This window comes from Drosophila subpulchrella, chromosome 2L (assembly GCF_014743375.2).
Source record: "Drosophila subpulchrella strain 33 F10 #4 breed RU33 chromosome 2L, RU_Dsub_v1.1 Primary Assembly, whole genome shotgun sequence".
In the NCBI taxonomy this organism is placed as follows: domain Eukaryota; kingdom Metazoa; phylum Arthropoda; class Insecta; order Diptera; family Drosophilidae; genus Drosophila; species Drosophila subpulchrella.
The window spans coordinates 17,747,821-17,763,804 of record NC_050610.1 but is presented as its reverse complement, the minus strand read 5'-3'; the positions used below and the strand labels follow the sequence as shown (position 1 = coordinate 17,763,804).

At 37.7% G+C, this 15,984-nt stretch overlaps 2 protein-coding genes across 3 annotated transcripts in view; one reads left to right on the top strand and one right to left on the bottom strand.

The window, feature by feature from the left end:
• Positions 1–6,541, bottom strand: part of LOC119548017 — a 39,745-nt gene extending 33,204 nt beyond the window's left edge. Inside the window, exons 1-2 of one of the 2 annotated variants that reach the window (XM_037855089.1) lie at positions 6,341–6,541; positions 3,748–4,087 (exon numbers count right to left, since the gene is read on the bottom strand). In XM_037855089.1, coding sequence (XP_037711017.1) covers positions 3,748–3,940 — 193 coding nt within the window. In that variant the 5' untranslated portion in view covers positions 3,941–4,087; positions 6,341–6,541. The remainder of the gene's footprint in view (positions 1–3,747; positions 4,088–6,340) is intronic. The other variant, XM_037855088.1, reaches the window with a different exon arrangement.
• A 5,296-nt stretch (positions 6,542–11,837) lies between these two features.
• Positions 11,838–14,697, top strand: LOC119547115. The gene is made up of 3 exons (XM_037853824.1): positions 11,838–13,668; positions 13,744–13,840; positions 14,157–14,697. Exons 1-3 carry the CDS (start codon positions 11,935–11,937, stop codon positions 14,615–14,617), a joined length of 2,292 nt encoding a protein of 763 aa, XP_037709752.1. The 5' UTR covers positions 11,838–11,934; the 3' UTR covers positions 14,618–14,697.
• The last annotated feature ends 1,287 nt before the right edge of the window (positions 14,698–15,984 follow it).

The following is a 15,984-nucleotide window of genomic DNA, read 5'->3' as shown; positions in this document are numbered from 1 at the left end:
AAACTGTTTGTTTTGCCCTGTGACTTTGTCCTCGGCTTCCTTTTCTTGCCTTTAGTCATTTATTTTAATTGAAATGTGAAAATTGGCTATGATTCCTATCAGGTTAGCATAATAAAATCCATTTAATATTAAAACAGGAAGCATTTTTATTAAATTGTTTAATGTACTTCCTTTGTACCCAATTTCAATTGAAATATATACTTATTTTCATAAAATGATTTAGCTAACTACAATATTTATTTGATAATAATTTTGGAATAAGTCAATTACGCTATAGACCAATTGAAAATAAACTATCAATAGCAACCATGAAAAATACACCATTTTATAGTAGAGTTCAGCAACCAATTTATTATGTACCTACATTTAATGCTTATATAAATTATACACCAAACACATTTTATGCAATTTGTTCCATCAAAACGCTGTCATGTCCACCGAAAAGTGCCATGAAATATGTACGAATGTTTTGGATTACAGTGGATGCGCATTTGGACTCCCCCAACGATTTATTTGAGTTTGAGTCACCTTCACTACCTGCTGCTTATGTCAACGACAATAAATAAAAGTGGGAAAAACAACAATGGGGAAAGAAAATAGAAACAATCGAGGGGCTTCCATCAATTGGGCAAATGCAGAGATAAACTTCAACAAAAGCTTAGTGGCTCAAAATGTTTTTGTCTGGCAAACACAGGACATTGATATGCCCATGTGTGTGTGTGTGTTGTATCTATTGCCACAATCTGTGTGTGCGTGTGTGAATAATCAAAACAAATACAAAACAGGGAAAAAAGAGCACTCCCTCACACACAGATACTCAGTTGCCTTGGCCATTGTGGCGACACAGTTTTATTTAAACAAAAGCCTACTTGAGCTTATGCTCAGTTTGCCAGCAACAATTTAATGCCCATATATAGATGGGGGGAATACGGAAAATAAGTAAGGGGTAGGGGTATTTGTAATAGTATTAGTTTAGCCCGTAATGCCCACACATGCATCATCTGGTATGTAGCTTTTTGGTTGTATAAGTATCCCTTGACAATGTGCGAAGAAAATATATTTTTCCACATAAATAACGTTTTTTTGATCCCTTAAATATTTATTTTACCTCGAATAGGTCTAACAAAAATAAATAAAAGAAGGCAGTGATTTGATTGGTAAATCTAGCAGTTAAGAAAATATAGCATACTTATAAGCTTAAGTATATGACTGGCAAGGCAAGTTTATTTACTTTGATATTTTTTCTCAGAACTAATCAGAAACTGTAATCAAAGTTTTACAGCTCATCAAAAATGACACACTTTTTGAACACTTTGAAACCCCAAACAAAATGAAATTCACATCAATTATCATTAGCAGGAAATGTATATAAAGACACAGCCTTACCGCATTCCATATGATTATTTTGACCTCTGTCGATTTTTTCTCTCTTTTTTGTTTACTGAATTGAGTCAAGGGCAATTTCCTTAGCGGGCCCTACTTGATTAATGGGAAATTGTGTTACCGACTAATGAGGAAGGTGGGCGGCAAATGGGCGATATGGATATATATATCCGTAATGTATATGTGCAAGAAGAAAAGCGAAAGCAGGTGGAGCTGTTTTATTTGCGTTTAAGCATTATTCTTGCAGAAATTCAATGAGAACGAGCTGAATTTCCAATGAAATTTTAACGAATTTCATATTTACAGTTAGCCTGCGGTGGGTGGGTATTTTTTGGGGGGGCGGAGACGCTGTCAGAAGCAATCAGGCTGCAGGCGCTGCTCGGCAATATCAAAGAGCGTATTAACATGCAAAGCAGGGCCCACAACCAAAGTCAAAGTCAGAGCGCAAAAAATAAGAAGGTATGGGTTGCAAAAAATAACCAAAAACCTTCAAAAAAAAAAAAAAGAAAACAGACTGGAAAATAAGGAGACGCGAACTTGACTTGCCACAGAAGGCGCAACAAAATTGAAAACCATTAGGATTAATGTTTAGTTGAAAGATTTGCGCGTTAAGCCATTTTTACATGGCTGCCTTCGGCTGCCTCCAATTGCTAATGTAGTTTATGTGTGGGGAGTGGGTTGGTGCCTTTGGATCTTTGTATCTGGATGGCTCTTTGGCTCCCGGGGAGTATCCCTAACGCTAACTGACGTTGGCTTCTGCTGCGGATGCTGTTACTGCTCTTAGGCTTACGGCGAGACGCACAAACGACATGTAAAATGTGACATTTTAATGTATGCAAATGAGACGTTGAATTAAGCCAACGCACCCACACAGAGATGGCGAGTGAGAGGGGGGCGAGGGGCCAGGATAGCGGCAGGGAAGGATATAGGGAGAGCAAAGGACCTGCAGATACCCGCTGGTGTGCAAACATTCACTTGGCTCCATTTCCGTTTCCGCTGCTCGACATTCGCCATCTCTGCTCCGCCCTTTGTGATATGATTTGAAAATAATGAAAAGACAGTCACAGACTTTCCCCGCAGCTTTGGCCACCCCCTATATTTTTTGCCACCCCTATTAGTAACCCCCTCACGTTCCTGCCCTGGCGGAAATGCCAACTTAACTGGCATGAACCCCCGAAAAAATGCGACAAAAATAAGCAACACCAAAGATTATTAAACAAAATATTACAGATAAGAAAAACATGAAATATGAAAATACCCCTTAGACAATTTATAAAGATAGTCAGTAATTCCCAAGCCATATATTAAAGGATAATAATAATGAAGGAAAACTTCCTTGATAGCATAATCTGCAATATATATCTTACAGCTATTTTTTTACAAGCCCAATACATACAATTTGTATTCTTATTATATGGAAATTAATAACCTTCACATAGAAATTAATTTATTTTGTATAATATATAATTTTCTTATACTCAAAACCTCTGTATCTAAAGTTGGTCCATCATTTCCCAAATTGAAAAAACAACTACCCTGCACAAAACAAAAATAGAACATGGGGTACTTTATTAGACAAACCATGGTAAGCCCAAAGTGGGGACTTCTTGACCAATTTATTAATTTCTATTCCGTCTGCGTCCCCCAATTTGTCCTTATCGGCTCTTTTGTCTTTCGCCAATGGACTTGTTCGATTGTTTTGGACTTTGGCTTTCAATTTGTTGATTGTTTTTATTGGGATTTTGGCAGGAATTCCTTTTGAGCGAACTGGATTTCCGCCCACAGAAACAATGCTGTAAAAATGTTTGATTATGAAATGCGTAAACTTTCTGTTTTGGCTTCAGATTTTCTAAGAAATGTTGGGAAAACATTTAAGATATTTGTTACTTCACTTGAAAGTTCTTGGAAAAGAGAGAGAATTGTTTAAAGTTCTATTGTTCGGTGAAGGATTCTTTTCAAGAGGCAGTAAAGAAATATTTCAAGATTATAAATAGATTTATTCAACCATGAAGAGGTATTTAAAAAGGGGCTGAGAGCTTTTTGTTTTATTTAGCTCTACAACAATTAAATTCTTCTAATTATTTAAATCTCATTTCCCATTAACCATGATTACAAGCCAAGCTATTCCCTTTAGTTTATCTCATGGGTAAATTTGTGTAGTTATATACCCTATTTAAATTAATGCCAACTAAGGCACACATTTGCCATTAGTGCTTGGATATACCCCTCAGAGCAAATTTTTGTAAATAAATAAAACCGAAAAGAGATGCTAGCCCTAGCCTGGCATTAATTATGAGCAATTTAAAATGTGCCCAAAAGAACCTTTTATATGTTCAGAGAGGGAAATAGAGATTTATAACTCACCGATTAGGACTAGTATCACATGAAGGATGTACCAGATCTGCAAACTCGTGGCCGCCGTCCTTCCTGTGGCCGATTTTCTCGCCCCCGGAGCCTGTTGCTCCACCCTCAGCTGCTGGTGGCATTGGTGGTGCTCGGTTTTATGGTGGTGCGGCAGCTGGTGCTGGGTGAAGGGATCCGGATCCACTGCACACATCTTGGCCTCCGTTAAATGCCCCAAATGAGCCACGCCCGCACGCACTAATGTCTTTATTAATTTCGGTGTGAAAATTTCACTTATTTCATTTGGACATTAAGTTGTTGTTCCCAGGGGGTTTCCCCCTTTTTTTTAGTGCTGCTGCCTCTGTGCGGTAATAAAATGTTGGCTATTAATCACTTTTAATCGCGACGCGAACGAAAACAACGGAAAAGTTAAAGGCAAAAACTATTAAAGGACCTGCTGGCCCCCATTTTACTTGTTCCATCATATGGAGCGGCACTGCAGTCAAGTTAAAGACATAAATTTTCAAGCATTTTGGGCAAAGATTAATTGCACAGCAGCCTTTTCTCGGTTCTCGGTTGCGGGGAAAAGCGTGGAAAAGCGGAAAAACGAAGGAAAGACCTTGCCACATAAATTCAAAATCCAGTACCCACTCCCTTCTGAACTCCTTGGTTGATTTAGAGCGTCAGGAAAACGTTTGCCGGGCAATTGAGTTGGTGACTTAAATTTCAAATGGCAGGAGGAGTTGGAGGTTGTTTACCAAGAAGTTCAAAAGTATTTTTAAAATAAGAGAGTCCTCAAAGAAATAAATTTTTTATTAAAATATTTAATTATAAAAAATCTATCACATAAATAAAGCCCCTGATAGGCAATTAACATAGATTCGTTTAATGATGTATATCAAATGAACATTCCGGAGCTTTGATTTAGAATTGGTACCATCGAGAAATACTCATTTATCAAGAAGTGAAAATTATCGTCTCATTATGTAGGAATTTATTGGCAACGGGGTTATTTATTTCCTAATTATTATTTTATTAATGACACCAATTAACGTGTAGGTAAACTGAACAAATATGTCGCATAATCTATAAACAACTGAATTTATGTCTATTGAATTGTGATACACCATATAAAGAGCAAAATATAAGTAAGGAGCTTATTTATTCTGTGAAATTCCAGCTGCATACTTATTGTGTACTGGCGAAATAATATTTAAGCTACTCCTCTTTGGGCATTTTTATTGTATTAAAAAAATATCTGCACGTGCCGTTACTTATTACATGCAAATTTCACCATTGTTGGCCATGATTTATGTGCATTCAAAAATCTGTTGACAACACGGACTATTAACAAATATTAATAAATATTTATAAATATAAATATACTGTCATACCCCAACAGCCAACAATAATATTCAGCTTTTGCGCTTATTTCTAATTTTTTCATAATGTTATGGGACATTCCCCTTTTGTTTAAAGTCAACAATAGCTGAATAAACATAAATAAATAGCTTAAAAGTCAGGTGCAGATCATAAAGCAACAACGCCAGAGGCTGTTATTATAATTACAGCAACAATTAAATCGCGTACGCCCGCAAAACCAACAACAATGGCAAGTGGAGCGCCTAAAAATATTCAGCACGAAATAAATGGCCAAGGCCCAGCCTTATGTACAGGACACTATATCTACTCCAACCCGCCCAAGCAACATAATTAGCCTAAATTGAAGCGGGAGCCAGATGGGAGATGGCAAAAGCGGGGGACAAGAAAAAATGACAAAATATAATTAAAGATTAAAATGTTCTCTGGCTAAAAGCGGAATTTATGAAGGCAAATTTTCAAGTCGGAATTTTCAGGCGAACTCAGAGAAGTCAAGCTGTGTCTCGGTTCTTATAAGATCCTTTGATTAAACATCTGACAAAAAAAACGATAAGGCTTTTTGATGCTATTAAAAGATAGACTGAAGAATTTATGATTTTATTTCAATCTCAGATAAAGCTATAATTAAATAACAACACCTATCATACATTTGACTGCAATGATCACATATAGAATTATATAAAACATCTTAGTTTTGGGAATATTATATATATAAATATAAATATATATGAAATTATTAAAGATTTTTATCAAAGCCCAGCAAATTTATATCGATGTTTTAATTACATGCTTAAAAAAAATCTGAAAGAATTATCTTTACAAGATGGTTTTTGTTAATGTGTTCTATAGGGTTATTTAAGAGAACCATAAAAGCCAACTATACAAACTTATGGTGTAAAAGTTTGAACCCTTGCCTTCCCTTCCCTCACAGTTCCCCCACTTTTTATGTTGTTTCGACTATTTTTTATTTTTGGTTAGTTTTGGGTACTTCGGGTGATTACTCCTTGTGTTCCACTTTTCGCGCTTTAATTAACCGCAGCCGCAACAGTTTTCTCAGTTTTCCCCAGCAATAACAACAAATGCTTGACAAATGTTTTCGGCACGCAACAAATGCGGCATTTCCAGCAGTGGGCTCAAAGATTTTGAATTTTCACGGCATGCACTTGCTAGGATTTTCATTGAAAACGTTTCTGTTATGATTGCAGCTACACTTGCACTTTTTTTTCGTTTTTACTTGTGTAGTATCACGGGTATTTTCTCCGCTTTTTTTTTTGTAAACACGATATTACTTTTAGTGGCCACTCGCACAAACACACACAAAGTTGGCGAGTGTGCGTGTTGTTCGTTTGGCTCAGTTTTCAGTTTCGGGTTTCGATGGCTCTTTCAAAAAGAGGGGTTTCAAATACCGCGCGCGACAAAAATGACGTGCGTTCGCCTCAAAGTGGAAATTGCGACTAAAAAAAACTCAAGTTCGCAGCGCCTAGTACGCGGGTGGCGCCATCGCACGGCCAAGCGGGGAACCTTCCTTGGTGGAACGTCCTTCGCTGAGAGAAAGAAAGCTCGTTGTGAAAGGCTTTGCTCTCTGGCTTTCTCCCCCCCTTGTTTGTTCCATTCCCAAATGGTTCAGATAACAGGACAACTTTCTTAACAGTGGAACTTTCCTATAAAAATGTAGAAAGTGTGGGAGCTAACATTCGGGACATATATTTAAACTAGGTTCCCAAAGTTTATTGTTGTTAAAGACATGATTATTTTAATAATGCCGTACGTTCTTCAACTTATAAATTGATTTTTATTAAAAAGTTTTAGCTTCATAGTAAAATATTACACATTAAATGGGTTAGTTAACATCAGTTGGTTGTTAACAGCACTTTGTAAGCTTTGGATATTTTAAAATGGAAAATAATGGGATTTTAGGGAGCATGCAAAAAACCTTTTGGCGCGCTATGAGCTTGTACTTTTATTGCATAGAAAAATTTAAAACACACTCGGTAATGTTTATTAAATAAAAAAAATACTCGAAAGTAAATTAGTTTGATTTTTATGAATGTGGTTTCTTTAAATATTTCAAATAATTGTTTTTGTTCTGAAACTAGACGGTCAGAAGTTAATAAAAAACCACAATAAACAGGAGAAAAGATTATATAACTAACGTGTAATTAGTTAATCTTTTTAAGCCTGTCCAATTACTTATACGCACTCTTGGCCAACCAAAGATTCAAGGCTAGCGAACATTAAATAACTTGCACGTTATAATCCGGTGCTCAATTAAACGCCATTAAACGAAGGACGGAATAATAAGTATATGCAAATAAATAAATACGAAAATATAAGCACAAATGAGTGTGGACGTGAAAATCAAATATAAATGGCGCTTTGCTTAATGAAATAAAATGTAAATTTAACTGTCACTGTAAACCACTTAAAAATAAATATGAAAAATTATCACAATATTTAATGAACCAACAGACCAGAAAGCCAAACTCCAATTGATGACGTCAGAACGAATGAGGGGATGGGGGCGAAAGGGATTTTTAAAATTATCCCTGATATATGACTTTATCTATGCGATGCACACAACCGAATGGAGGGATTGGGTTAAATGAGCGACTTTTGTTTGCCCAACGGCAATGACAATGAGCAAAAATGAAATTCAAATTGAAAATGAAAAATAATGCAAATAATTGCACTTTGTGCGAATTAATCGAGTTAAAGTTGCGTTTTGAATTGCAAATTTAAAAGTGGATTAAACAAAAAACAAAGCTGCAGACCTTTTCAAGGTTCAAGTTTGCAATTTTTGGGAGCAACTTAGTTTCCTGGTTTTCTGCCATCCCATTTGAAAATTCTGACCAGATATAAGGGTGCGAAAAATAATAAGGAACATACGTAATAAAAAATAGCAAATAGGTAAATATTTAAATAAAAAAACTTAATAGATATAAATAATAAGGTAAATAAAATAAAATAAATTAAAATTATTAAGCCTTACTAGAATGACCCAAGGAATTACTTCGATTAAATAAGTAAATGTAGAACTGATATAGGAATCACTGAACTACAGACATCAAAGTAATAATATTATTTAATACAAGTGTTTTCCACTTTAAATGCAAATTTTTCTTTGTGCATTCTCCTCATGCTCCTTCCTTCTTTTATATTTGAAAGTTCTCTCTGGGTCAGTGGCATTTCATTCCTGTGCCGGGTTGAAATCGGTGCAGCACTTGAAATTTTTAAGCTTATGTGGTTCTCAAATGGGGCCTGAGCTATGAGAGGGTTAAACGGCCCAGAATGAGGATAGAACTTCCCTCTCTGTGTGCTTAGCTAATGGTTCAGTTTGGCTTAGGTAGCCCTGGTGGAGATTCCGTTTCCAACCAGAAACATTTGTGGCTGAAGCTATTAAAGGACTTACAGAAATATAGACATTTACTAAACCTACTGATTTTGTAAATAATAAATCAACTTGCCACTTTACCATTACTTTACTTTGATATATTTTCTGTGCACTGTATCAGTATGAAATTTACTTCACAAAATGGTAATTATTAATTTGCTTATAAACAGAAAGATAATATAATAAGGATGTTTTAATACTAAGATAAATATACGAATAATTTTATTCTTTTTTATAAACTTACATTTGACATTTGCAAAATAATATTTATTATTATTTTTATCCATATTGATGACCGCCGAATAAGGCCTCCCTTGCCCTTTCTCCCTGTCGCCAGCCGAAAGCCAACTTTCACTGCCATAACTTTACCCGCAGCTGTCATAAAAAATACGCGCAAAAGAATATTTTTCGGTCTGGCCCAAAGGGAGCGGATATGGAAGTGGGGTAGGGTTAAGGGCACACACATAAATTAATACGAAATTCACTTAAACAAGGGAAAAAAAGGAGGAAAACTTTTGTACTCATTGATTTATAGCGTTAATATTTCTGCTTTAATGCATCAAATAAATTAAATTGTCTTACGCACCTTTCAGCATTTGAAGAAGGAAAAACTTTGACGACTCTTCGAGGGCGGGGTGCCTGTCTACCAGAGCATTATTTCCAGCAAGAAAAGAGAGAGCAGCAAATGCATAACTTCGATTTCGTAAAAACAAATAAATATTCATAAAAAATTATTCTACTTCCTCCCTCTCACACTCAGTTGTCTCTTTCTTCTTTCGAAAAAAAAAAGAAAAAATAACGAAAGAAAAAAGCACTTTGCGGATCTTCAGTCGCCGCCGCTGTTTTGCATACTGAAGGAAAAAGTATGGGCAAAAGGCGTTTGAATTATAAATATTCATTTATGCTAAGCAAGGTGTTCGTGGGCAGGGGCGTAGGGGTGAGTGGGGGTGGGGATGGGGGAATCGTGAATTTCTCCAGGTGTATTTGGGGGCGTTGCCTTCGTCACGCCTGTTGCCACCCCCTTGCCACTCGCTTTTTTTGGCTGCTCGTTTTGCTTCTGCTCCTGTCTTGGCCGCTTTACCAACAGGTCGTATGATTGATTTAATTACGCTGTAAGGTGTGTTTTTCAACCAGCTGTCTATTATCCTTGGTGTTCCTTGTGTTGCTCTTTATTTTGAAATTATTGAAAAGCAATAGATGGGGTATATTTGCATTTTTTTGAACATAAGTCTGGCAATTACCAACAAAGCAGCTAAAAATAATTACGAATAATTAACATTTTTCCTATAATATCTTAAAATAATACCTCATTTATCAAGGAGCATATTTTGTGTGTTCTTAGAAATGTTTTGGTTGATCCCTAGGATTGGGTACTTTATTGTTTATCGCTTGTCGGGACTTTAATAATCTAGGTTGGTCATTAAACTCGCCGCCCGCCCCTTAACGGATTGCTTATCGCAACACAACAAAATGTTTGCAATTTATGGGCTCTGCTCATTGTTGTTGGCCTCACCGCTGCCATTCTGCCACTGTTGTTAATGCCGAATGAAAAGCACAGCTAAGCGCCAACGCCCGCATCTACACATAATTTCCGCTTTCCTTTGTGGCGCCCACAGCATCGGATGGCCAAAACGGGGGCGTGGCTCAAGGGAAACAAACAAGCGGCAGTCGTACTTCATGTAATCAACATTTTAATTGCGGAAACGGAACTCGCACACACCAACACACACCCACACACCAAACACCGCCCAGCCAACGTGGCGTATGTGGAGTATCTGTTACACATTACGCATACGCAATGTATGCTCCACTCCGCTTTGGTCGCTGATGTTTTTTATTTGGCTATGCAGCCCGGCAGCGTAAACATTTCCCTTTTTGCCAGTCGTTCTTTTTTTGTTGCCCATCTCAAAGCTAGTTGCCTCTCCTTCTCGCCGGAATTCATTACATCAAATATATAGAAAGTTTTAGGCAATTTGCCAGAAATCCCTGGGAAAGAGAAAAGCGAGGGCAGCTAAACCCATTTACCCCGCACCTCCGACAAAAAAGTGTATAAAGTATACCCACTCAAATGCTGCAGCTGCAGCATTGCTGCATGCAGGTAGCCCAAATCTACTTAGCTGATGGCGGTCGCCCGGGGAAAGGAAAAAGTGGAAGGTGGCTAGGTAAACGTAAACGAATTTGCGAATATTCAGCAGCCGTGGCAGCTACATCAAACTAAACCAAGGTGTGTAAAAAACAGGTGTCGCTGGTGAAGTACCCCTTAGAAATAGCAAAATTACTTTGAATATTACTTGGTCAATGGCAACAAATTATAAATATAATTTCATATTTCAGCTTATTTTTTGGTAGGTATTAGTTACATTGATAAGAATTTTTTTTACAATTAATAAGAGATTCTTTTTACTTTTTACAAATAAACGTTTATTAAAAATATGTTAGCCTAATTTGAATTCATTAGTTCCTTTATTATACTGTTTCTTACACTAAAACCTATTTTAAAATATTTATCTGTATAATTGAACTACCAACTTGGGCCAAATCCCACAACGAATCCTATTAAACATTGTCAATGTAATCCCTCTATGCGCCCCGCTCAATTACGTCAGTCTGTCAAGATGCGACGACAACTTGCTACCCCTTCCGCTATAGAGACATGCAACTTCTAGCCGTCTTACTTTCGCCACCACAAGCCAGTTTGCCGAAACACTTGAGCGACAATGGCAGGCGCCACGGTTCGGGGCTAAGCAATGCAGACGAAAGCCCAAAAGCCCCGAATCCTCGATCCCCGCGGGTCCTTCGGGCAGGACGCCCTGTATTTTCGACTGCCTCCCACCCCAGTTTCTACTATTTTTTATGGCTGCATCAACAGCAGCAGCGGCAACAGACATGATAAATTCTCTTTAGTATGCGGCATACATGAGTGATGATATTAACCAACAACAGGCAGCTTCCTCGGGGGTGAAAACGAGTAACGGAATAGTCAGCCGAAAGAGGAGTATCGCTCGAATCTGAACCTTTCTTTTTCCACCCATCTTTTTCGAGCAGGTAAGTGTTCAGGGCCGCAAGGTGGTATTTGGCATACTGTCTATGGCTGGTGTTAGGGTTAAAAAAGCAGTGAAACGTAGAGTTTTTAACTGGCAAAAAATGGAAAAGCTTAAGAGCAAGAGTATGATCTGGGCTTGAAGGCAAAGTTACTAATCCTGGTTATCCTAAATTGAATTCTAAACAGTCGACTTAATTTCCTAAAATATTAAATTAAATTAAAAACAGTTAGTTAGATTTTACTGCTTCCAAGAAGTGTAAGTTTGCTTTTGTTTAAATATCAAACTTATATTTTCGTTTGCGTTACTTTTACGTTATTTTTCGCCAGCTATTTATTTTGTAGTTGTTTTTTGTTTTTCTTGAGTTGTTGTTGTTTTCTTTTGATTAAAACCAACATGAGCATAATTCAGAAAGCTTCATATTCGCAGTTAACGCTTAGTGGAGGACAATCCTTAGATTCCGGCTCAAGATCCAGGATAGGTTCGACTGTCGTGATTTCTAACGAAACTTTATTAAATAAAAGGACTGATGGCACCTCGTTGGTACCGAAGACCATCACCAAACAGTTGCACAAAAAAAAACCAGCTAAGGTTGTTAAGAATTCAAGGACCCCAGGCACACACGATAAGAAAAAACCACTCAAGTTGGCAAAGAGTCCCCAGAAAAAGGTAGAGTCGCCAGCTATCTCCAAGGCAATTGTTAAGGCCGAGAAATCATGGGAAAGTTCTAAGGATGGGTCACGGAGATCGAGTCAGAAATTCAATTTCCGTGATCGCTCCTCTAGGAGTTTCCTTCCCGATTCTCCAGCGGATCGTGAGAGTTTGAAAACTCTAACTTCGGACATATCCATTACATCTAGATTATCTACACGCAAACGTAGTACCATCAAAAGTAAGTCATCAATAACTATGACAGGCTTTTGGGGTCCCCATAGAGTACATCTTTTGAAAACTGAAAGGCCAAAGAAACCAGATGAAGTGCAGGCAGAGAATACAGATGTGGATAAAGTACAGGTGGAAATTGCCGAATCGTTAGATTCGGGTTCTATAGAGTTAAATACAATGCCGGACTGGGATTCAATGAAAGCTCTTACTAGTCTTCTATCAATTTCTGAGACCGAAACAGAGTCTACTACTGAACTGGAATATGGGATTGTAGGACAAGAGGATGATAAACCAGCTGAGAGACTTAATTTTCTTAAAGTATTTGGTCCCCTACCCGATATAACCGCTCTGTCGCCTAGTGATAGTACTGAGGTTATAGAAATACGCAATATTGATGGAAGGTTCGTGCCAACAGTGGACGAAGGATCCTATAGATCCAGTAAGTCGGACAGCGCGGAGAATCTTCAAGTGGAAAATGAGTTCACCGAAAATCTGGAAGTGAAATCATGCAGTTCTGGTATCAGTCTCGAAGATTCGACCGTTAGCGATGAGGAAGTCGAATGCGAAATAATGCCGGAAAAACCACCGGAGGGAGATATAAGTGAATATTTATTAACTATTCGTCCCAGACTGACGGTGTTTAATGATTCATCATCGTCAAGTGGGCAACAAGTCATTACGACCAACAGGGAGATTGTTGAAATATTTCTCATTGGATTAATAAACGAAACTGTGCGGTATGCTGAAAGAACTTCAGTTCGACTAGGGCGCCTGCTGGACAAGGAAAAATTGGTGAAGGAACTGCGTGGTTTGGTCAACGACTATCAATCCGAAATGCAAAGAAATCGGATTCTGGAAAAGGTTACAACGGATTATTATGTAAGGCGTAAGGAGTTTTCATTCGTCATCGAGCCCAAGCAAATCGAAACGATCAATCGCGAACGTCTAATGTCTTCTCTGGTGGAACTGGACAATCGATTGGAACAAATGCAGAAGACCGAACAGCTATGTCAAAAGCAATTTCAGAATTTAACCATGGAGTTGGAAGGAGCCCGCAACCTGGTTGCCGAGCAAACCAGCCAATTCGAATCGAAAGTCAGGGCAACTCTTTGCAAAGAAGGCTATGATCACATTAAGGAGGTCATTGATAAACTCTTCCGAGAAATGAACGTGGTTCGCGACGAAATGTCCCAAATGCGAGAGGAATTGATCTTTATCCAGCAGCGATTACAGGACCTAAAAAATGTGAGTATATATTATTTTGTATATTCCTTACTTAATTTCGATTACGGCTCATGCCTACTCACCCTAACATTTTAGAAATCTGAAAAACTAGAAAATCTTGGAAATGGCATGCACGTTCTTGAATATATTTCCGATCAGAGCAGCAATAACGTGCTGGAACTAAAACTAAAAGGTAATACATTAAATACGTATAGATATATATTTGGAAAAATGTTGTCCATTATCTTTTTAAAGCTAAAACAGTATTTTCTTTAATAATTTTTAAATTATCAAAGGGTAATAATTAATTATAGCAATTTCTCATAAAATCTTTAAAAGAATTAACAATTTAAGTTTATTTTTAGTATAGTCTTTAATACTTGTACATTTTGGAAATTTTTGTTTTTTTAAATAGTTTTATAAAAACTATCTATATTTTACAACTTCTCCTTAATTGCCCTATAAACCAATAGTTTTTGTTGATCTATGATATTTGTTTACTCCCTAAGAGAGGGAGCTGGAGCTGTATCACCTACGCGAACGTAAAGTTCACGCAATCCATGCGATGGCCCATTTGATGAATAAAAAGAAAATAAACGAGGGGCAGTTGCGAAAAATGAAGGCCAAGCTGAAAGTGCAGGAGAAGCTGCAGAAGGACCTCCGGGACCGCCTCCACAAGGGAATGGTGCAGCACGAGCAGCTCAAGAAGCAGGCTTCGAAGCTTAGAAAAAACGGATGTCTGATGCAATATCCGGATTTGTTGCGGGACTACGATGCAACCGTGGAGCACCTGGAAGCCAAGCGAGTGGTGGTCAGAAAGCTCCGCATAGAACACAAACGTCTGGAAAGGAGAATCTTAGAGGTGGACACCCATATCGACCATTTAACTCTAGCGCTTAGGAAGAAACTGAGCTTTGCTTCCGGCTCTCTAAGGCTAAGCAGTCGACAGACTAGCAAAACACAAAGATAACAATTTCTATAAGGAATGTTTTTAGAAGTCAATTTTTGGGTAGAAAACAACCATTTCATTTATTCTTAATATAAATATAAAACTCCTATTTTATTTCCAATCTTAACTGGATATCTAAATAGAATTCCAAGGTTTACACATAATCGTATATTTATGCATGACAAAATGTGTTTTTAAGCTGGCAGCGGTTTTAACTTTCACAGAATTTCACTTCCAGTAGCTGTCAGAGACACGTTTTCAGGGCCCTTCTTAGCTTCCTGCCTTTTCCTTATAGCAAACTCCAAAAACCACACATGGGGGGACATGTTAAAACTGACATACTAAAAAGTTCTACTAAAACGAACTCTTGCTGGGAATTTTAAATTTAACAAATTAGACTTAAAATATATGGGGTTATACTTACATGTTTCTAAAAAAAATATTTTTGTATAATTATTTTTTGGTTTTGAAATCTATAAATTATTATCAATAAGTTTCCATTTCAATGAAGCTTTTGAATTATACTGTAGTATTTATATTGGTTAACCAACGAAATGCTTAACTCCTGATCTGCAACTTTACGTAGGCACTGTTTAATACGTATGTATAGAAAAGTCATGTTCTGCATCTTTTGGCAGCTGCCATATATCTTTGTTCCCAGGCCCTAGAACAAGACTACGAGAACATTGGCTACATAGTCGACACACTGGCGTATGCATATCTATATCTACGGGTGCAACCACTGGGAGTGTATTAGTCAGTGGTGAATTGGAGGCAGCTCCTGGGGACGAGGATGAGCCAAGCAAAATGCAGATGAGGTTGAAAGGGCTTATGTGGGGGAAAAGGGGGAATTCCCAGAGTCTGTCCAGGCTCATGTCCGTGTCTGGTTTGGCCTGCTCCTTGGTATGCACATTTCATGTTGCACTTAAAAACAAAAAACGACCAGGTGAGCGCAGGTATGTTTGAGGCAAGGTTGTCGAGTGGGGGGACTTTCGGTGGGTGGTGAAGCACACAAACATGTGGCGAAAACTAATAGCAAAAAAGGGGAAGCACCGGTAGCACAGGCAGCCAGCAAAAACCGAACCAAAACGAACCGAGTTGGGTTAATGGCAAAGGTGCTGATGCTGCTGCTCCAACTGAATTTGCAGCACCCTTTGACCCCGAACTAAGTAGCCCTTGCCCATGACGCCCCCTCTCCCTTTACCCCTGTGTTTTTTTTTTGTTTTTGCGACCAACATTAGATGGAACACAGGTGCATGTTGGCACTGAAAGAAATAGGGATCACATTAAAAGATAATGCTAGGCATATCAAACATTTGTAATTTTTTTTTTAATTCAAATCAAATTATTTTAAAATAAAATAGTATGGTACTCTACCCGCTCTTTAT